The sequence below is a fragment of the Ailuropoda melanoleuca genome, chromosome 12, assembly GCF_002007445.2.
Source record: "Ailuropoda melanoleuca isolate Jingjing chromosome 12, ASM200744v2, whole genome shotgun sequence".
Taxonomy (NCBI): domain Eukaryota; kingdom Metazoa; phylum Chordata; class Mammalia; order Carnivora; family Ursidae; genus Ailuropoda; species Ailuropoda melanoleuca.
Genome location: NC_048229.1, coordinates 49,487,403 through 49,509,361, shown reverse-complemented (window position 1 = coordinate 49,509,361; position 21,959 = coordinate 49,487,403). Strand labels below are relative to the sequence as shown.

Genomic DNA, 21,959 nt, shown 5'->3' with positions numbered 1-21,959 from the left:
GGCCCGCGGGGGGGGGGGGGGGGTTCCCAGCAGGACTGAGCCCCAGCTGCCCTGGCACGGATCCACCCATTCACCCACTGGTACTGGCTTCCCTCCTTTGCTGCTCCCTGGGATCACCTGCCAAGTCCTTGCCTCAGGCTCTGCAATGGGGCACCTGGAAAAAGCGTGGAACTGTTTGGCACCTAGAGAAGTCCAATTAATGATAGTGGCTGCCATCGTCTTTGCTGTAACGTTAACATATGATGTACGTAATGTTAACAAGCACTTCCTTATCACCGCTCACAGGACCCGACGTGTCTAACCGCAGGCACCCAAGCTGGGAAGTGATGAGCTCTGTCCCTGGCAGCGCGTATGCAGGAGTCAGCCGAACACCAAATAGTAAGTTCGAGAAAGGCTGGCTGTTTTGGCAAAGAGGTTCACAAGATTCTATGAAGACAAGCAAAGATGTTCCCAGGCCATTCAGCTGCCCTCTCCTTTTGCTGGAGGACAGACTCGCTGGAGGACAGACTCAGCCCCCCAGAGAGGGGGGATACCCAGCCTCTGAACGCTGACAGGGACGTGCCCGAGCGCGGCGTCCCTGCCCCCAGCCTCTGCAGCTCGAAGCCAGTTCCCTCCAGCAGTCCTCGGGCGGCCCACGCAGAGTTCAAAGCCAGCCTTCCCTCAGTTGTGACATGCCCGTCTGATACCTGCCAAGTGCCCGCTCTGCTCTGCGAGGCACCGTTTCATGTAGCTCAGCGCTCGCCCTGCACACATGCCCACACGCACACACACACACTCGCACACACAGCGTTTATCTGATTCCTCTTCCCCGGCCCTTCTGCGCCGCTCCAAAGACAGCTTGGGGTTCAGTAACTATTCCCCCCCAACTTCTGTCATATATGTCTTTTGTCCCCCCTCCCCAACCACCGCCACCTGGGCTCCCCAGGGAAGTGAGACATCTAGGTGTGAGCCTTCCCTCTGCTGCTGCCCTCGGCCCTCGGCCCTCAACCTCCTCGACCACCCCAGAAGACACACAGGCACTCCGGTGGGCTCCGGGAAGAAGCTAGCCACCCCAGCTCCCCAGCTGGATGCTGCCCGCCGCCCACTCCTGCATTTAGGGCCACTGTGAGCCAGCTTACACCCTGTCCCAGTCATCTCCCCGCAGCACCTGCCATCACTGCACAATATGACACAGTGCCTTCCCACGCAGCTTGAGGCATGGACAGGCCTCTGGGCCTTTGCTCCTGCCGTTCCCTCGGCTGCAAGTGCTCTCCTTATCCCAGAGGCTCTGTGTCCTCACCTCCAGCCTGACCGAGGCGGCCACCCCCTCCGCGAGCTTCCGGAACCCCGTCACATCCCCGACTGTGCAGTGTCCGGGTCTGGGTCACCGTCCTGTCCCCCTTGCCGCACTGTGCTCCGGGAAGGCAGGAGCCCTGCCCAATTCACTGTGGGGTCCCCTGGTACCCCGCAGGTGTCACTCAAGCTTGGTTGGAAGGAAGAAGGAAAGCGCTGACGTGGTAGCGCCACCCTTTTAAGCATGTTAGATGCGTTACCTCACCAGGCTCACAACAGCACCCCAGTAACATAGACAGAAACTACCCCCACGTCCCAGGGGAGGCCAGTGGGGCAGTGGCAGAGCTAGGATGTGAACCCCAGCCTGCCGGCTCCAGAGCTATGCCCTAGTGGTCTCAGGGAGGAAGCAGAGAAGGAAGAAAGGAGGAGAAGGGAGGGCAGAGAGAAGCCGGTCAGCTCCACGCCGACCGGTCTGGCTTCCGCTCTCCAGCACCCGCCCTGCTTGGTACACAGAAGAGCTTAACCTACTGTTTGGGACGGGGCAGGACAGACAGACTGCAAGCTTTAGGGGGGCGTGTTCCTTTAGTTGTTGACCACATGGGGAAACTGAGTCCCAGATAGGGTAGGGGGCCTGCCTAAGGCCTCCTGGCACCCAGCCTACCCGAGAGCCCCCACATGTTCCCCAGAACAGCCCCAGGAGTCGGAATGAAAGGCTCCTCAACTAACGAGGAAACCGAGCCCAGAGGGGAAGGCAGTCACCCAGTACGGTAATGCCAGGGCCAGGGCCAGGCCCCACAGTCCCCCCTCAACGTCTGCCCCCAGACTGCCGGGCCACAGCCCAGTGGGATGGCGGTGCTCAGTCCTCAGGGCCTGTGTGGAGCTGGGGCAGCCCCCGACATGGCGGGACAAACCTCCCACAAAGGACAGCTGTTCACACGGGAGGTGAAAGGCCTTTGCATCTGGACAGGCCTCAGCTTCCCTCCTCGAAAAGCACCGCCGAGAGGACAGAAACCCTTCTCGCCAGAGCCCAGCACCAGGAAAGGGAACTTACTTCAAACGTCAGCTGCTTCTTGGAGCCCGGGCAAGATTCGTTCGCCTTCTCCCTCCTCTTCTCATCTCCGCTGGCCACCCCGTCTGTCTTCTCGGGAGGCAGGGCCACTGTGGGGAGGGCAAGTGAGACAGCGTGAGGACGGTCCCCAGCTGGGCCTCTGGGCCACTGCACCCACTGGGGCTTTGTTCTGGGGACCATGAGGAGGAGCGCCAGGGTGCTGGGCCCTTTCCTGCCCTGCCCGTGTGCTATAGTCAAAATCCCTTTGCTCTCTGGCCTCTGGTAAAGTCCAGGGCTGCCCAAGGGGAGACCCCCTCCCAGGGGCACCCGTGCTGGCCACTCAGATGACCCCACGGTGCCTCAAGGCCGCCATTCTCTGCCCCAACTATACAGCCCAGATAAGCAGCCTGTGGCCAGCCAGGGCCCTCAGACCAGAGGCAGGTGGACAGGGAGCTCGTGGAGTGTGGCCACTTTCCACACAGTCTCACTGCCTTCCCTGCTGACATTCTGGCCTCCTCAAAGATGCCGCCTCGTGGGCCCAGCGAACGGCACGCTGATGAGTGGTCAGGAAGACTGAGGGAAACAGGAGGTATGGGGCCTCCCTCAGGCGGCCTGAGGAGCAGCCTTAGTCCCTGCTCGGGCCCTCCTGACACTATGTGTGACCCAGGGCAAGCAGTGCAACTTCTCCAGACCTCCCGACTAGTTTCCCCAGCTCTCCAGCAGGGATCCAAACAGTCCCCTCCCCACGGGATCCTCGTATGGATTCAAAGAGCTGGGACTGAAAAGGCCAAGGGCCCAGGGCCAGCACACAGGGTCCTGGAGGCTGCTAGTAGTTACAGTCAAAGGAATGATGTCCCCTCCCCGCTCAGTCTCTCAGGAATTGGCACAGTTGGTAGCTAAATTTTCTCAAAATGGAGGCTTTGGGCATGCAAAAGGACGTAAAAGCATCATCTCAAACACAAGCAGCCTGGGATGGCTAACAGGACAGGGAGGGAGGAGCTGAAGATAAGGATGCTTTGGTCACCTGTCCAGACGGGCGGGGACAGGAAGGCCACGGCGGCAACAGACTGACCTGACTCCATCCACAGCTCCCCTCCCAACTGGGCCTGAGTGCCCCCATCTTTCTCTTCACTCCGGATACACTCAGAGGGATGCGGGGGGGCCAGCTTGTGATGCCCCCACAACTAGGCAACAAGTCGCTAGAGCTGGCAGCGATCCAGCAGGAGACCCTGCCTCAGTCACAGCCCCCAGCTCCCTCGTGGTGCTTTCGCAGAGTGAGGCTGATAAGGACAAACCTAAAAGGAGATCCAGCTCCTCAGAGGCCCGGGGAGGGACTTGATGGTGGTGGGGGGAGGTGACTGACACGGATGGCTTCTGCTCTAGTGGATAAAAACCAGGCCCTACCCTCCCTGCTCTTCCAAAGCCAACAGCGCCGTGGCCAGGCCAGTCCGCGTACTGCGGAGTCCTGGGCAGTCAAGTGGGCAGTTAGCCGGTGACCCAAGGACAGCCGAGCACACAGCCTGGGCCACCCTGATCCTCCCCGCCCCCCAATCTGCCGGTCTCCTGCTGGGCCAGAGCAGCCGCCATCGTGGTACGAGGTGGGGTGCAAGGCAAAGTGCTTCTCCCAGTCCACGAAGCACAAGGCACCCCGGCCGCCCCCATTTAGAAGGCGGCTTGTCAGAGCAAGTCAGGGAGCGGGGTCTCTCTCCGTTGCCAGCCCCCAGCATCTCCGGGGGGGTGCAGCTGAGCTCGGCGGGACCGTCCTGGTTGAGAGCACTGGTATCCTGGGTCCATATCCTGCCCCTGCTACTGACTGGCCTGGGCAACTTCGGCGAAGGCACTGGACTTGTCTGGATCTTGGGCTCCTCATGTGGAGAATGGGGATGAAATGGTTTCTTCCCCACAGGGTGGTTGGGGTAGGGGGGAGGCAATAAGGCATGTGCCTCCGTAGCACAGTGGCCTGTATGCAATAGGTGCTCCATAAAAGCTGGCTTTGCCGAAGACGGAGGGGAGCCATGGTTCCAGCGGACAGCCCAGATCCGGGAGATCCCCCTCACCCCCGAACCACCCCACTGGACAAACCATGGTGCCCTTCTGGCCGGCAGTATCCTCTCTTCAGCCCCCCTGCGGGGCGTGGGGGGAGAGAAGAGAGGAAAACAAAGCGCCGCTCCATCTTCAAAGCCGCAGCCTCCCTCCGCAGAGGTCCTGGCTGGAGATGTAAGCCATCCAGCCTTATCGAAACCAAACTTCAAGTTCAAAGAGAAGTTATCAGAAAACCAGCTTCAGGTTCAACCTTGCCTTTCAAGTTCCACTTGATAAAATCCAAAGGAAAGAAAGCGCTGTCCCTTCTCCCTCCTTCTCTGGGGCACCCCTTCTCATACGCAGGCCCTCCCCACCTCCCCTCCTGCCTCCTCACCCACGGGGGTGGAACGCACCCCCCTTGACCTCTCACGCTCTTCCTGTGTCTTCTCTAAAGACCAGCGTGGTCTGGATTGCCTTCTCGTCACCAAGGGGTCCCTCATCCCATCCCAGCTCAGAAAACCTCCCGGACACCCACAGGACTGGCCACCGATGGGTCGCAGGACCGGGAGCCATCCTGCCCCGGAGCCCTGCGGGCCAGACACAAGGACAGTCGGTGCCCTCTGCCCCCACCGAAGAAGGCCCTTCACTCTGTCCCGGCCCAATGGGCCGAGGAGGTGCCAGAGCTGATCAGAAAGCCTAGCAGACTCCGGTGGCAGAGGCAGGGGCTGGGACTCAGGGCCCTGCTTCTATACCCACATGTGAACTTCTCAGACCAAACACCAACCAGCAGCCAGCCCCGCCACCCCTGTGCAGCCAGAGCCACCTCCATCCATCCATTGCTGGGCTCGTGGGCACAAGGAGGATAAAAGGTGCTCGCTTCAGGCTGTCACGGTCCCGCCAACCAGCAAAGACCATGGCATTTTTGTCGGGATGGGCTTTGGTGCCAGATTCTGAGCCCATTCTTTCTCTCCTACTCCTGCTCATGCCAGAGATTGTTTTCCCCCAGAGATGATCTTCGGGAGGGCATAATTTCAGAGGGACTCCGATCATTCTTTAATCACTCACAGTAACAACAGGAGATACTGCTAATTTGAAAGAAGAAAGGAAAGCTGAGGAAGGGTAGAAAAAGGAAGGGAAGGGATGGAGAAAGGAGGAAAGCAAAGCCTTCGAGTTCCAAGACTCGCGTTCTGGGTTTATATTCTGCGTTCTTATCATTGCCTGTGACGTACCCTTAGATGACTTAGAGCAGAGGCTGGTAATCTATGCCCTGTGAGTCAAACCCAGCCTACCCACCACCTGCTTTTGTAAATAAAGTTTTATTGGGACACAGTCACGTTCATATGCACTGTGTATGGCTGCTTCGCTCTGCGATGGCAAAGTTCAGTAATCACAACAGGGCCTATATGGCCTGCAAAGTCTAAAAGTTGTACTCTCCTGGTCCTTTATAGAAAACTTTGTGAATTACACTTAGGTACCCTTCCTACCAGGGTACCCTGATAAGCAGGTTGCAGGCTGGATTTCATCTGCTGCTCACCTGCTTAACTGGAAAATCTTGTGCAGTACACAACCTGCTCAACCATACACAGTAGGCATGGAAGAAAGAAAATGTCAACTCTGATTTCTTCAAACCAATTCTCAGCTCAGACAAGTCTGGGGGTGGTGTGCGGAGCTCCTTCTCTTTGGAAACTGCTCCCTGTCCCTCCTCACGCCACGGCTGCGAGAAGCCTGCTGGCTGTGTTTACCAGATGATGGCTCTCTCCCACATTAGCTCCCAACCTGGCATCTCTCCACCCCCAGCAACTGCCAGATTAAATGCATTACTTGACCATCTTCACCCAGCTCCCTTTGATGTTCCCTTCTCAAGCTTCAAAATACCTTTTGGAGGGAGATCAGACAGCATTAAACAGAATTACTAATTAATTAAGCAAAGTTAAATTTTAAACACTGTTTGTTGTGTTAGCCAAAAGCCTGAACAGAACAGACTTTTTTCCTCCACTGAGATCAAAGACACTCTCTTCCCTGTCCCTCCCCCAGTTTAAAAAGAAGAGGGGGCTGGGGAGGAAGAGAGGGAAAGAGGAGAGTATAGAGGAGAACCAGCGAGCGAGGAAAGACCCACGTGGGGATGGTCGGGATGGACGTTGGGGTTGATCATGGGGTCTAGACTCCCAGCCCTCACCCCGCACCCACAGCCCCGATGGGAGACATCAACAGCTCATTTGGGACCGCATGCTGGGAGAGCCCTAGTCACTTCCTCGAGCCTGTTTAGCCAGGCAGCAGGATGGCACAGCCCACCCAGCCCGAGCTGCTGACAGCTGGCACCACCCAAACAGGGCGAGAAGAGGGCTACAAAATAAAACAGATCTGCCCTCCCGCAGCCCCATCCTCCCTGGCACCCAGGCAGGACCAGCACCTCAGGGCTCTTTCCTGGGGGAGGGCGGGCTTAGGGTCAGCAGAGAAGCAGGTTGTGCACTATACAACTCTAGGGGGCGCTGTTCACAGACTGGACCTCATACGCTTATATATTGCCAGTGATATTTTTTGGACAGATGGCCGCTGAAAGTTGTCTGGAGGCGGGGGTGGGGGGGATTGGAAACTCTTTACTTTGCACGAATGCATTTGTGGTGAGCAGAGTTTGGTCTCGCCCCATCCGGCCCAGCACTTCATTCTGCCCAATCTGATCTGGGATCTTCCAAGTCCTTCCCAGGAGCCTGCCACATCCTGGCGGCCAGACTGCAAGTCTCGTGGGAACCGGGGTCCTGCCACCTAGTGCCCCTGGGATGCCCACAGCACACGCACAGGGCAGCCAATCCACGCCAGCATGTTAAACGGCACCAAACCCCAGAGGCAGACACAAGGAAGGCCGTATAAAAAACACACCATCAATTCCGGCTCGATTGAGATCGGCAACCGGCGTGAGAAAGAGGGTGTTTGAAAGAGGTAGGTCTGTTTCTGAATCCCATACTTAGGCTAAAATCCAAACCTGGATGATCCGAGCAAACACCGGCTTATTTTAACACAATCCAGAGAGGCCTGGTTGATAATAAATTTAGGAAGCAGGGACAAATTTGAGATCCCATTATGACAATTACCAGCCTCCCCCTCCCCGCCCCCACCAGAGACCAGAAATGCTTAACACTCAGACGGGTGGTTCTTTCTGCCCGGTTACCTGCCACGTTCTTCTCAGTTGCTACGACGTAAGATCTAACACAAGCCAGAGCTTCCTTGCTGGAGTTTGGACACCCACCCGCCCTAATGTCTCCACAGGCCCTTCTCAATTGTCCGCGTACAGATTATCTGCTGCAAATATTTTAGTCTCGGGGTGGCTCGCCAGGATGTTTCTGACTCCCCAGCCCCCCACCAGCAGCTGTTAGAGGGAATGCAGATGAATTTTAATATTAGCCTATGCCAAATATAATTAGGCGGGTCAATCTGCTGCCAGTAAAAAGAGAAAGATATCATATGTGCATTCCAGGCCAAATGGTTTCTCGCATCATTTGCGCGAGGCTCTCCTGAGGGAGCGAGGGTCCGAGAGACGCGCCAGTCTGCTCATCAACGAGCCCGGCAGCGGGCTGGTGAGGTTAGTGGGTACGTGAGCCATTCCGTTAGGGCCTGTTAGGAACACCGGGCAGGGTCGGTTCCTGTTTGCATCTTACCAAAGAGGAAAGCAACCTGAAGAAGCAAAATGGATGCAGCCATGGATTTCCCTGCCGAAAATGATTCGCCTGCTGCTGTCTCTCGGCCCTGTCTCTCCACAGACCTGCTCTTTCATTTTGGACCCAGCCGTGCGCTCACGCTGTTATCCCTGCCAAGAACACTTGCCCTGGCTTGAAACTCCTTCGGGTCTTCCGCCCAGGCCCTCCAACCTCTGAGAAGGGGCCTGCAACCCCCCAGGGGCTAGGTTAGGGTTCCCCACTCAGTGAGTCGTCCGTATTACTCCGCTATCATCATTACTCCATTAATTCGCTCTTTCTACTGTAGCCTAGATCCATCAACACTGCCATCACCATCACCACCATCATCATCGTCATCAAAACAAGCCAATAGTCAGTAGCACAAGCAGGATTTGAACCCACAAGTGTAGGAACAGAAGAACGAAAATCGCTGTTTCCTGATTCCCCGGCCACTGGTCTCCCCACTCTGTCACCCAGTAGTTGACACCTGCTCCTGTGTGTCCTGCAGCCATCGTCCCCCTTCTGAGAATAGCATCTGGGTTTCCTCCGGCGGGCCCCTCCCCCCCATCTCAACCCACATGCTTTATGGAGGGCTGAGCCCACTCCGGCGTTGGGGATGCACCCAGCACCCAGCCCCGACACAAGGCATTTTGTCCTGACAGCCCCTGGGGGCTGCTCCTAGGTCAGTACCGAGGGACAGTTCATCCTGAAACCAGTGAAGCCGAGCTCGTGGGCCCCTCACCTGCACGGGCCCCGCAACATGCTCACATGGTCATTTGGTCTTTCGATACTTTCACATTTAGGTATTTTCACCTCAATTGGTTACGACCACTGTCTCCTTCCTTTCTGACTCCCAAGCAGCCTCTTGCGTCTCGCAATGTCAGAGTGAACACAGGCATTTCTGGAATGGAGCTAAGGGAAGGCTGAGTTGGAAATATATTTATTTAAGTTTAGCAGGGTAGATCTATCGTCTGGCTCAAAGTTATAAAAGAATCGTGCAAAAAATAAAGAAGAGAATCGTGTATTCTTTTTCTTAAGGACGGCCCCCACACTGGACAAGCTTCAGGTGCCGTACAACCTAGATCCACCCGGTGAGAACCAAACTTTGGCAAAAAGTATTGAGCCTGGGGGGCTCTCTTTCACCTGAGGTGGCTGAGCTCACAGGACGGGAGCCCCCAGAGCTGGGTGGCCATCCTTTGCCACCTGAGCAGGAGAGACCAACACAGGGGCAGAGGGAGAGGTGACAGAAGAAGGGGGGGAAGGGAGGGAGGGAGGGAGTGTGTGTGTGTGTGTGTGTGTGTGGATGACATGGTTTGCACTCCTGGATCCAGCTGGCCCTTTTTAGGCAAGATCCACCCCAGCATTTTTCAAGATCATCAGCTAAAGCTTCAGTGTTTGGGTTGAGGGTCAAAAGAACCCAAAGAATCCTGACTTAAGTCTGAGCCCCTGCTTATCAGGACAAAAACCACCGCCACCCAAAGAGGAATTGACCTAATGCGGTGGGATTCTCCAAGGTAGTTTCTGGCACTTTCCACCAGTGGGTGTCTACCCCTTCCTGAGACCAGACATGCCAGCCTGGGTTTTTTTTCTCCACAATCTTGCCTCCCCAGGCTGCATTTTATTGTAGGGAGATTTTATTTAAGGACGAGTTGTGACTGAGGGGAAAAAGGAAAGGAAAAAAAGAGGAAAGAAGGAGAGTGGAGGGAGGGAGGGAGGGAGGGAGGAAAAAACCTTCCAACAAACAGCATTCTAGCCTTTTCCTCATCAGAGCATAAGGTTGATAGCCACTCTGCTTTGAGGTTTGAATCGGGTTGAAACGAACAGTCTTTTTTTTTTTTTTTTTTTTTTTTTTTTTTATGCCGGCAGAGAGGGAGCAGGAGAGAGAAAAAAGCTTTTTTGGGCTAAAAATACCCTGTCCCTTCCACTCTCCCTCCCTCCCCGCCCAAGTTAAAACATGTGATGAAATTCAACTTTTAAAATCTAACCCCGAGCTACTCGAAACTACTAAAGCCGCCTTGGTATCTGACACAAGTCAGAATTTCCACTGTTCCAGCTGAGCTTTTATGAAGAACAGACTCGCGAGAAGCTGCTGTCCCCGGGGCTGCTGGGGGGACTGCTGCCGAGTGGAGTTGGGCCTCGCTGACACTCACAGGAGGACGGGCTCTGAACTGAGAGCCGCAGCCAGCAGGGTGTGGCCCACCTGCCCTCCATTGGGGGGGGGGTCCCTGCTGCTCCCCAGTCATCCCCTCCTCCTCTAGGACTTCCAGGGAACCATTGGCCAGCCCCAGTGATTGACCGGCCTCTGCCTGGGAGACATGCAGGGCCCTCCGTGGAGACGTCCTTAAAAGTCCTCCCTCTCTCCCTCTCTCTCTTTCTCGCTTGCCCCACCCCAAGCTGCTCCCTGACCTCCAGACTCAGTGTCCAACTGTCTGTCTACTTGGCATCTCTACTTGGATGTCCAACAGCCATCGGGAACCTGACATGCCCCCAAGAAACAGCCTTCCCTGTCACCTGCCCGAACCCCCACCTCAGAAGAGGCCCCAACCTTGCTTTTGGTCCTTAAGACGGAAGTTCAAGGTGGGGCGGGTTGGGGGCCTAGGATCCCTTTCTTTCCCTCATCCACCCCTCACCCCGCCTCCCATTTCCCACGCCAACCCCACCAGGCCCCCCCATTTCTCTCCAGCCCACAGCCCCCATGCTAAGCCAACACCATCACCCTCGCCCGCACTACTGGAATCATGTCCCGTTGTCATGGCCTCCTTCCTCCCGCCTGCATGGCCCATCCTTCCGAGAAGGCACAAGTACCTAGTTAAAATGGAAGTCAGAAGCTGGCACTCACCTTGCCTACAATTTTCCAATGCTTTCTCTTCAAAAAGCAGCATAAAACCCAAGCACGTGGTTCCACCCTTGCTGACTGGCCCACCCTTGTCTCCCGGTGTCCCCTCCTGCCGCACAGGCCTCCCTTTTCTGCTTCCCTAAACCACAAGTTCCTTCCCCCTTGGGGTTCTGCTTGCTGGCTCTTTCTGGCTGCTCTCCCTTCACATCCTCCCATGGCTGGCTCCTTCCCGGCACCCACATCTCAGCTGACATGTCACCTCCTCAGAGAGGACTTGCCACCCTCTCCCCTTCACTGGGTTCTACCTCTTGGCCGAGCACCACTACCAGAAACTGGCACGGTCCTTCCCGCGTCCCTCGTGTGACACCCTGCCCGCAGGTACGCAGCAAATACTCCCCAAGGAGGAGGAGTTAGAGGCCTGAGTTCTGTTCTCAGTCTGCTGTGTGACCTTGGCCGGTCCCGTCCGCTCTCTGGGCCTCGGTTCTCCAACTACAAATGAAGGGGGACTAACGGGCCTCCTGAGTGTTCCTTGGGTCTGTGAGGGGTTGATATATCACACCCGGGGGTCGGGACAAACTGACTGGGGCTGAGGGGGAGTACGTGGGACCTGCCTGGGTGGCCCGAGGGAGGGGACTGCCCGACTCAGTGACTTCATTCTTCCAGTGAGTATTAAGCACGTACAGCGTGCCAGACTCTATGTCATGCCCTGGGAGGAGAAGGAGAGGTTCTAATAGGATTAAAGAAGCTTTGAAAATAGGTCTTCTTTGATCTGGACTAGTAAATAATTATAAACACCAGTTGGCTCCTCTTCAAGAAGAGACCCGTGAAACAATAAGACTCCTGCGAGCTCACATACGCTGGGCACTTACTCCGCGGACCAGGGCTGTTCTCTGCACTCGCATGAACGACCTCCCTGTCTTCACGGGAGCCCTGCAGAAGGGCTCCGGTTACCCCCAACAAGGAAAATGAAAAACAGAGACGTGAAGCGATTCACCCAAGGTCACCCAGAGAGTCGTGGTTAAAGCCAGGCTGGATCGGGGGTCTGACTTGCAAATTCTGAAAAAGGCCCAAATAAAGGTAGGAAGGTGCTTCTCACAGATTCAGAAGCGGTGGTGGTGAGACAAATTTCGGGGCCCATGCAGAGTCAGATGGGTCCTGAGCTCACCGTGGGGCTACTCAGACCCCCAGGGTCTCAGGCCCAACACCACCGCCCTGCTTGGCAGGACCAACTACTCTAACCAGGGAAGTAGGGACACCCCCAGGGATGTAGGGATACACTCACATCCCCCCATAGGTCTGGTCAAGCCAAACCCAGGCTGGGGGGAAGGAAGCCTGCCCTGCAGCAGTCCTGGGGGACTGGAGGGAGGGCCTGGGGGCCACCTGACTTCAAGCCCTCTAGAGTTCAAGTCAGCTTTCTAGAGATGCCAGGTGGACTGCAATGTGCCTGCTTCTAGCCCCACGTGGAGGTCAGAGGACAGGAAACAGACACGGTGTTGGGGGTCCATGCGCAGAGACCAAAAGTCAAGCCACAGGGAGGGGTAGGGGATGTTCCTGGGTGGAAGGGAGAGAGAGGACCCAGAGAGAAGGGCTTGTGACCATTTATAGGTCTTTCCCTTCCCAAAGGCACAGAGCCGAAGCTGCACCGAGTGGGGAGGACGCCCCCTGACACAGTGCTTCCGGGAGGCCATGCAGGATAAGGTGGGTCTGCCAAACAGGTGTGGCTCCAATTTGCACCTTGGGCCACAAGCCACAGGCTGCCACCACCTGTCCTGTGGCCCAACCGACCAACCGAGGACGAGATGGGGAAGCCAGGTGGGGACCCAAGTGAAGTGCGAGGGTGGCCCTCCCCTGTGCTCAGATCCCTGCTGGGTCACCAGAGGGAGGGTCCCTCTCCCCTTCTCCCCTGGAAAGCCAGCCACGTGTCCCGCCCCTGCCACGCCCAGCCAGCTCTCGGAGCTTGGGACTTTTGATGTTTACTTTGTTGTCTCCATAGTTCAAAAGGAGCTCCAGCAGCCCTCGCACCAGGCCCAGACTTAATCTGCCATCCCGCAAGCTCCCAGCTGGCCAGTTAAGGCGGTTAAGATGCTGGATTAGGGCCGGCTTTACATAACAACGCAGGAGCGAAAGCCGGCCTCTCCTGGGATGGCTAAAAGACTTCTTTTTATCTTCACGCCTCAGATGGCCTTTTTTCTCCCTTAAACAGCCCTCCAGCCCGCCAAGAGGCAATGAACTTGGCCAACAGGAAGACAAAGAAGAGATTCAGGATTCGGGCGTACTCTCCCTTGGCCAGTAGCACAGAGGGGCGCCGCTGCCCTCCCCCGCCGCCCCCCCCCGCCCCGGGTCCAGGTGGCTGCTTCTCCGTGGCCGGGACCATGGGCAACCATGGAACCACAGATGGTCATGGGTCCAGCATCCCCCCCAGGAGTATCAGAACCTCGCAGGCCAGCCCAGGTGCAAACCAGAGCAGTCTCGCTCTTCCTGCCTCCTCTACTCATCGTTTTCACTTTTTTTTAATTCTGTTGCGAGTCTTTCAATTCACTCTTCTTGGGAAAGTTAAAACATTCATCCCCGTTAATACTACAGTCCTCTTGAGGAGCTCTTTCTGGTTTTACTATCCTCTTCCCAAGTCCAAGAGGAGCTCCTATTTTGTCTGTCAGGCCCTCCCGCTACACAGTAATACGCACGTGGTCTCTACTCACATATTAGGAAATACAGAGCATTATCTCGTGCCCCTTTTTACAGAAGACATACTGGCCACAACCTACCGCACCTCTCTGCGACCTGATCTGTTTTACGTTCTCTGCTTCTGTGTGAGCTTTTGTTTGAAGACAGAGGCCGAAAAGCTGGACCACCAACAACTTAGTCTGAATGCTAGTTGGGAAACTGAGGCAGGAGAGTGGCTCCCGACCCCCTTCCTCATGAGTGGTGGCACGGACGTGCCCGGACATCACCAGGTTCTAGCAAGGTGCCCGGGCTGCCCTTCAAGCCCAGCATGCAGCCAGGGGGCCGTGGGGTCAGACCGAGTGCCACCAACCTCATACCCTTTCCCCGGCAGGAGCCGGGACCCTCGGGCGCCTCCCCTTCATCCCACAGCCATCAGCCAGTGTTTGTAAGTGCTCCCCTCCCCCGGCCGCAGGGCTTCCTTCTCCCTGCAAGGAGCCCACATCCTTTGCCCACAGCCTGCATGAAGCCTTCTGTCCACGGGACTCCCCCCAACCCTTGATTCAGGACCTGCTCGTATTGGAGCCAAGTTTGCTAGATACCTGGGTCCCAGCCTGCCTCCAACTCCTCGGGCCCCAAGTGAATCTCTTAAAACAGTTCTTCTCAAAGTGTAACTTGCACACAAGCCACCTGGGGAACCTCTTCGAGGGCACATGGCCTGGGGCCAACAGCTCTCAGGCTGCATGTGGCCACAGTCCTCAGGTCTGGCCCAGGCTCCCCTCGAGAAACTCTTGGCACTGTCTGCTCTCCTCTCAAGGCCCTACGGGGCCCCAAGGCCTAGATTCCCCTGTCCCCCTCCCTGAGAGCTGCCTGTCCTCACCTCCACAGCAAGGTCCCTACTATCCTAAGGCTTCCCCAGTTCAGTGATTCTCTTCTCTGAGTAGAAAATGGAAATGCTATCCCACTTAGCAAATGCTTTCCAATGCCATCTGTGCTTGTACCAATGCAAGGAGTCAAGCAGGGAGAAGGCTCTCATTCCCACTCTGTAAGTGTGGAAACTAAGGCTCTTCTAGAAAGGTGGCATGCCTTGCCCGAAGTCAAGTGAGGGCATCAGTGGCCAGCCAGCCCTCTGCTCCAAGGTCCTCACCCTCCTACAACAGGTGCCTCCCCTCGAGCAAAGGCAGGAGCAAGAGCTACAGACATGAGAGGGGAGGGGCCGGGGGGGCTGTTTGTATGTGTGCTTGTGCTCCCAAGTGAGTGATGTGAACAGAGAAATGGGGAAATAGAACAGCTACTTTATGTAGTGCTTACATTATAGACACCCCCCCCCCAACAGGAAGGCTGAGCTCAAACAACCTGCCCAAGGTTCCCCGGCCAATACAGAGCAAGACCAGGATGTAGGGCTCAGGAGCCTGGTTCCATTCCGGGCTTGGACCCATGAAGGACTACACTCACTCCCCTCTTGCTTCTCACCCCACCACCCCCACCGACAGTCAGGGTCCTGTCCTCTGTCTGGTCTGCAGATTTCTTGGAGGGTACCCAGGGCATGTGGTAGACCAGATGGCCCCATCCGCCTCTCACTGCACTCTGGAAAGAGAGTAATAGATTCTGGTACCTTCTAGCCGAAAGTCTTCCTCTTCCTCCTCACTGAGCGTTTCTCTGAAAACTTCACCCACGAGCTCCTAGAGGAAGACAAAGCAGGGGCGTTAAGTAAGTATCGGACAGAGTCAAGGAAGAACCCGGCATTGGGACGGTAAAGGGGGCGTCATGAACGTGGGCCTGGCTGGTCCCAAGGAAGCAGGGCTCCTGCTCTGATTCTTCTGATGGGAATGTAGGTCAACTGAGCTGGATCCTCTTGCTTGAAAAGGGAACTGTCACCATGCTTTTTAGGGAGTACCCTGGCCTCAGCCTACAGCTCACTATAAAATGCTGTAGGCTCCTCCCTCAGAAAGGAAGTTCCACCCTCTGCCCTGGAAAAAGACAGAGACAAGATGAGAAAACGTCCCTATCTACCCCTTGGAGTCAACTTTGACGGACTCAGGACCAACAAGCCTCCCCTGTGGGCCCCAGGAAGGGATCTCAGTGTGAATCCTTCCTGGGGTAAGGGTCCCAGGCAGGCTGTCTCCATGGGTTTGCAAAGAGGGCCTGGTTTGCACGAGAGTGGTCTCTACCGCCCCTCACATGACCCCCCAACTCTCCCGCATCACATTCAGCAACCTGCACGCTCTGCCTGCCGGCTGATCCTCAGACATGCTGCCGCCTTTCCCCAGTGCACAACCTTCCAGAAGCTAGCCTGATCCTTGCGCTGCCTTGCCCGGTGCCCCACGTGTGAGTTCAGGATGTCCGGTGGCAGAGTTGTTCCCAACCTGCCTGGTCAGGCTGCCACTTAGCTGTTGTCGGGTTGGCGAGGGGAGTTTGGTTGGCCCACGGGCTGGGAAGTTTCTGGAATGTCCACAAAGGTACCACCTATCTCGCCCTACCCCAGCAGGGTGACCCTAGATATGGAAGAAGCGAGACCAGCACTTGTCAGACTATCTTCTGCATTATCGGTATTCTGCCAGTAAGAGTTCTGTGATCAGAAAAGATTGTTTTCAAGTCAGACAAGATCCCTTACTGAAGAATTTACTATGGTAGCCGACCCTGTGAATATCCAAGGGGTAACTTAGGCTGCATTCCTCAAACCTATTGCGACCATGGAGTTTTGTGTCTCAAAAGCATCCCGTGGGATCTATGTTCCGAGGAACCCACTTTGGGAAACACTCCTCTTCCAGGGGAGAGACAAAGTTTGGGAGGGTTACACCGCCTTATCTCTTTTGACGCCACAACAATGCTCTGGCAGCGCTTCTTGAACCACAAAATGACAAGCAATAAAGAAGCCCAAACTCAGCAGCTGTCACCAGCTTCTCTTTTTGGGGGGGAAAACAAGTGCAAAGAGAAAGAAAAAGAGAATGCACCCCCTCCTTGAAAAATTAGAAGGGGGAAAAAATCCCAGATCTCAGATACTTAACAGAAACACCAGTGCTTGTCTTGATTAACAAAACCAAAAATCATGCTTGGTAGAGCTGATCTTATCAGCTGGACACAGCTGGAGATTAGCCTTTTGTTTTGTTTTGTTTTGGTTTGTTTTGTTTTCAAAGGATCAACAGCTAACATTTTATGGATTAGGGCTGGTATTCGCCATTCTCCCTCTTCTTCCAAATCGTCCTGGTGCATCACACACTCCTTCCCCCCCACCGCCCCCCCCGACACTCCCCCCAGGTTGTGAAAATGTGGTCATTCAGACTTCTGGTGTCCCATTGACTTCAACGCCAGGCTCCTTGATTCCTGGAGTCTGGGCGGCTTCTCCCTCCTCCGCCGCCAATTATCATAATCACCGAACACTTCCTGGGCTTGTAAACTGGCTGTTTGCGTTAACAGCGCCGGAGTTGACAGGGAAGCTGGGAGCGGGTGACAGGGCGGCATCATTAGGTGGCTGGGACACTCAGCAGCCAATTAGAGCCCATCTTTCATGCCAGAGGAAGACAGATGCCGCCTGCCCCAGACAGCCTGGTGGGCAGCACCTCCTCCCAGGAGCGGGGTGACCGGCTTCAAGGGGATCGTGCTGAGGTCTTCTGGAAAGCAGGGGCTCAGTGCTGACCTCAGCCCGCCACGCGGACCGCTCCCAGCGAGGCGGCCAGGACCTGCCAGGCACACAAGAGTGCTCGCGTCTTCTTGTCAGCACACTTGGAGGAGTTGAGAGACTGCCAAAGTCACCCCCAACAAAGCAGCCGTCTGGAACCCCGATAACAATGCCTCGCGGTGTGTATCACGCACTCTGAGAACTGTCTGCGGGGAGGACCAAGCTCCCTGACACAGTAAAGGCATGTCTCTGCACATGAAAGCAGAGTTCTGGCAAGTTCCAGGGTCGGCTTCTGCGTGCTCAACCCTACCCTGCTCTGTTGCACAATAAAAGCTCCCCAGCACCAGGGTCCCCTGACTCACTGGGCAGTACAGGGGCTCGATGCTGGCAAAAGTCCGTTTCATCCGGGGCGCCTGGGGGGCGGGGGTGTGCGGTCGGTTGAGCATCGAACTCTCGGTTTCAGCTCAGGTGGTGATCTCACGGGTGGTGAGATCTAGCCCCGGCATAGGATTCTGTGCTCTGTGGGGAGTCTGCTTGAGTTTCATTCTCCCTCTGTCTCTCCCCCGACTTGCAGGCACTCTCTCCCTCTCTAAAATAAATAAATAAATCTTTAAAAAAAATTCATTTCATCTGCTAAGCCAGACTGCCCAGGGAATGCCGTGTCTGTGGTCCTCAAACTTTGAATCACGAAGCCAGAGGCAATGCGGTGTGGAGCTAGACACAAGATCACATCCTAGCTCCGCGGCCTCCCTCGCCCTTGGATATGGGACCAGCCACTGCTTTCTGGGAACCTCAGTCTATCTCTCTGTAAAATGGGTACAATGATAGACCACAGCAATGGCAGGACAGCTGACCTTACTGGGCCTCTCCTCAGTGCCAGGCGCCGTGCAAGGCACCTTATAAGTATCATCTCCCTCAGTCTTCACCATTGCCCTGCACTTTCCCGTTCTCCAGGAATAAATGCTCATAAAAATGATCTGCAATTCACAGAGTGAGAGTTATAATTGTTATCCTTTTTTTTTCTACAAAGAAAGTGCCATCAGTCCTCAAGGGACATAGGAGACAGGAAATAATGGGACTGAGAGCCACTCACATCATTTACCAAGGGCTCATGGTGCCTGAGGCACTGACCGAGGGAATGAGGTTCCCAACAGCCCTGTATTTAAATGAGGCAGCGGCTCCACCAGGCCCAGCCACTGGCTCGGGATCCTCAGCAGAGCCAAGACGCCTGGCCCGAGCTTGTGCAGTGGAATCAGGGCTCCTGTGGGCATGGGGACAGAGGCAGCCAAGAGTCCTGGCGCTTGCCAGGGACCAGGGATCCCACTTAGGGACGTGCAAGGAGAACGGGCCTGCCAGCCGCTCCGTGGGTGGTGGCCAACCACTCCTGTTAATGCCGCAGGAATCCAAGGGCCCACAGCTCCTCCCCATTAGGCTGGGGACATGGTAGAGCCCTGGCCGGGAGGCCTGCAGACAAGGTGTGGGGGCAGGCCCTGGGGACCATCCTGCAGAAAGGCACTCAGAGCCCTCGACAGCCACGGGCCCCACGCGGAGCCCCACTGCAGAAGGTGCAGGGGCATGGAACTGGAATTGGCCAGACCTCGGGTCAAATCCCAGCTCCGCGTCATACAAGCTGCATCACTTGGGTGGAGGCACGTTCTCAGCCTCCCATGTGTACATAGGGACGATAGTGCTCATGATGTCTCGGGGTGGGTGGGAGGATTAAGTAAGTCCTCGCATGGAAAGGGCTTGACGTGACACCCGATGCCACGACTGGGGCTCCAGAGACCAGAAGTTATTGTTCATTACTTCTACTCTTGGCTACCAGAACATTGCTCAGAGAACCTCAAAGCTTCCCCAGCCCCCAGGCGCCCTCAAAGACACTGAGAAACACTGTCCTACCGGGCACACTGTTTTACTCCTCATGACAATCCTTCGAGATCGTACCATCATTATCCCCACTTCGCAGATGAGCAAACGGAGGCACAGGGAAGTTAAGTGACTTGCCTAAGGTCACACAGCTAGTAAGAGGCAGAGCTGGGCTGGAAGGCAGGCACCTGGCTCCAGAGCCCACACACTTCACCACTGCCCTGTAAGAAGCTCAAGTGTGGGGCTTCATATGAGTGACTTCCCTTCACTGCTCCTTTACTTGGCCACCACTCCAGGGGCCCCTGGTCCCCGGCCCCCTCTCCTCTAGCCTTCGGGACAGTCAGCATCAGACTAGGCTCTAAGTTGTTACCAAAGGCATTCCTGGATCCCCAGACCTCCTGCTGCACCTAGCCTGATGCCGGGCTGCCCCCTGCCTCGTGGCCAGGCTCCATGGCCTCTCAGAGCACAGGGCCCAGGCCCCCCTCCCTCCCTCCCTCCCTCGCACGTCCCCACACTGCTGCCCCACGCTGGGCCCCAGGAAGAGAGGCCAGCTCCTCCGGACGCTGGGTGTGCAGCCAGCGCCAACCCAGAGCCCAGAATTGCAGGCATAAGGCCTTATAAGGCCTCGGGGGACAGGAAACCACATCAAAGCAGGGCTTGGGAGCGGGCTGGAGTTCGGTTAGGGTTTTTCCTCTTTGTCTTTGAGACTCCTACTCCTGAGCTTAATATCTTCCCCCACCGCCTGCCCAGCAGCTCTTTGTCCACGTTTCTGTTCCCTAAGAGCTAACAGATGTTGGTGCCACGGCGTTTCAGAGCAAACTCCTGGTGCCCATAGAACACAACACAACTTCTAGATTCCAAGGTTGCATAGGTCTGCAACGTGCCGGGGAAGAGGAGGGTGGGAGGCACACCCCAGCCACCCCGTAACCCCTAGATCCAAGCAGTCTGCCCTGGAGCTGCCCCAGGAAATTCCTGGCGAGCTCCCTCTTTCCAGCACGCTGTGCAGAGGCAGGCCGGCCGGGCGTGCCTGGGGTCCGGCGCCGCTCGGGCAGGCCTCGCCGAGAGCAGGCTCTGGCCGTCCAGGGCAGGGATGCTCCCTTCCCAGAACCTGGCCAGACCTGGGAGTCAGGGAGTCGGGGCAGCTGCCCGCCGGCCCGGCCTCAGCAGCTGACCGACAGCAGACGCCTTAGTGAACCACTCTGGCTCCCGTTCTGCTCTTCTGTAACATGGGGGTTTAGATGTCAAGAGTTTATACATGTAGTGGGAGACACTAAGTATGCGTTTCTCTGCTCCTTTAAGGGCACCCTGCTCCTGCCACACGTTCGGAACATTCTCACATTTGATTCCTGCAAAAACCACACGTCCAGTGATTCAATGCCTCAGTGTCCACCCCGGGACAACATTCTCACGAGAGCACCAGGGAGGCCCGTTCAAGTTCACCAACAGTCCCCAACATGCTAAATGCCCAGAAAGGAAACTCTGCTAGATCCTCACCGCGAATGCCACACAGTGGTTCCGAAGAACCGGGCCGACCGGTAAATCCCGGCATGCAGCGCGCCATGCCACGTGGAAGGCGCACAAAGTAGAATGCGACTTGCACATCTAAGAAAACACGAGACACACACGTACTGGGAGGGCACCCAGTGTACAGGTATCCCCGAGCTTACCACCAGGGAGAGAAGGCACAAGAGAGGGGGATGGGAAACTTCAACGTTCTCAGAAGCGTTCTAGTACGTTCCTTTACCACTGGGGCCACTGAAATCTAGTTTAATAAAACCCCACACAATAACCCCCTTTATAAGAGGGACCTGGGGCGCACCCAGAGTAGGTGACTGGTCCCCGGTCACTTAAGGAGAGAAAGTGGCAGAGCTGGGTTGGAACCACCCAGGCCCTGGGCTCCGTGTTTCCAGTGCAGGGGGAGCAGACCAGGATGATGCTAGTGGTCCCCTTGAGAAGAGACCTTCTGGGGCTCCAGCCCCTTGACCCAGCAGGAATCAAGAGTGAGAGGAAAGCCGGGGCCATCCACTTTCTGAGCCTCAATGTCCCCATCTCCACTGTGCACCTTAATCCGTGGACCTCTGTTCTTCTGCCCCTGAGAGCCACTCTGCCCAGGAGCATAGCAGGCCAAAAATGCAGGGAATTATCCATTCCACCCCCACCTGGGTAACGTGCAAGTCTGGAGACCACTGGCAAAGGGCCAGGGGAGGCTCCTGGGGGCCCTGGCTCCAGTGGCAGGCCAGGAGGGCCTGGGGATTCCCCCTCCCTGGGGACTCACTCCTCCCAGATGCCAGCAGAACGTAGACCTCACGGCTGCTTCCAGAAAGAAATGGCATCTCTTCTTAAACAAGTGAAGTGTGGGAAAGAGGCCTCAGATACTCCCTTGAGGACACCACAGCCTCCCATGGCCATGTAGCCCCCAGTGAGGGCCATGGCACCGGCCCAGCACCTGTCCCCCAGCTAAGCAAACTGGAGTCCTCCCCCCAGATCCTTCTCACAGGAGCCAGCAGGAAAGAAGTCTTCTCTGATTCCAAGGCCATGTCCAATCTCATCTCCAGCTGCTTGAGATAGCACACCCCAGGTGAGAACTCACAAAGGGACAGAGACACAGGCCAGCACCCAGGAGAGCACGATCATTCAAGGCCTTAGGTCAACTTGTTTCTAGAAGTCAGCTCTGCCAGGGCAGGGAACTGGGTCTGCTCTAGAACAGTGCCTGATATATAGTAAACACTCACTGAGTATCTGCTGGATGAACCTTGGGGCCAGATCCACGCTCAACTGCCTTTCCTGGGGATGGGACAGTCACAGAAGCCATTCGACGGCCTTCATCGTCAACAGCAATTGGGTTGTGTTTCTCCGACTTGGAGCTGAAAGCTCTGACCATTCCCCCCACCCCCTATCCCCAGAACCTTCAGAACTAAGCCACAGTCCCCTACAACCAGAGCCCAAGATTCCAGCCAAGCTTGG

The 21,959-nt window shown here is 56.2% G+C and overlaps 1 protein-coding gene across 2 annotated transcripts in view; it reads right to left on the bottom strand.

Moving 5' to 3' along the window:
• Nucleotides 1-21,959, bottom strand: part of NKD1 (NKD inhibitor of WNT signaling pathway 1) — an 88,296-nt gene that overhangs the window by 18,740 nt on the left and 47,597 nt on the right. For both annotated transcript variants that reach the window (XM_034637812.1, XM_034637811.1), the window contains exons 4-5: nucleotides 15,126-15,192; nucleotides 2,324-2,430 (exon numbers count right to left, since the gene is read on the bottom strand). In XM_034637812.1, coding sequence (XP_034493703.1) covers nucleotides 2,324-2,430; nucleotides 15,126-15,192 — 174 coding nt within the window. The remainder of the gene's footprint in view (nucleotides 1-2,323; nucleotides 2,431-15,125; nucleotides 15,193-21,959) is intronic.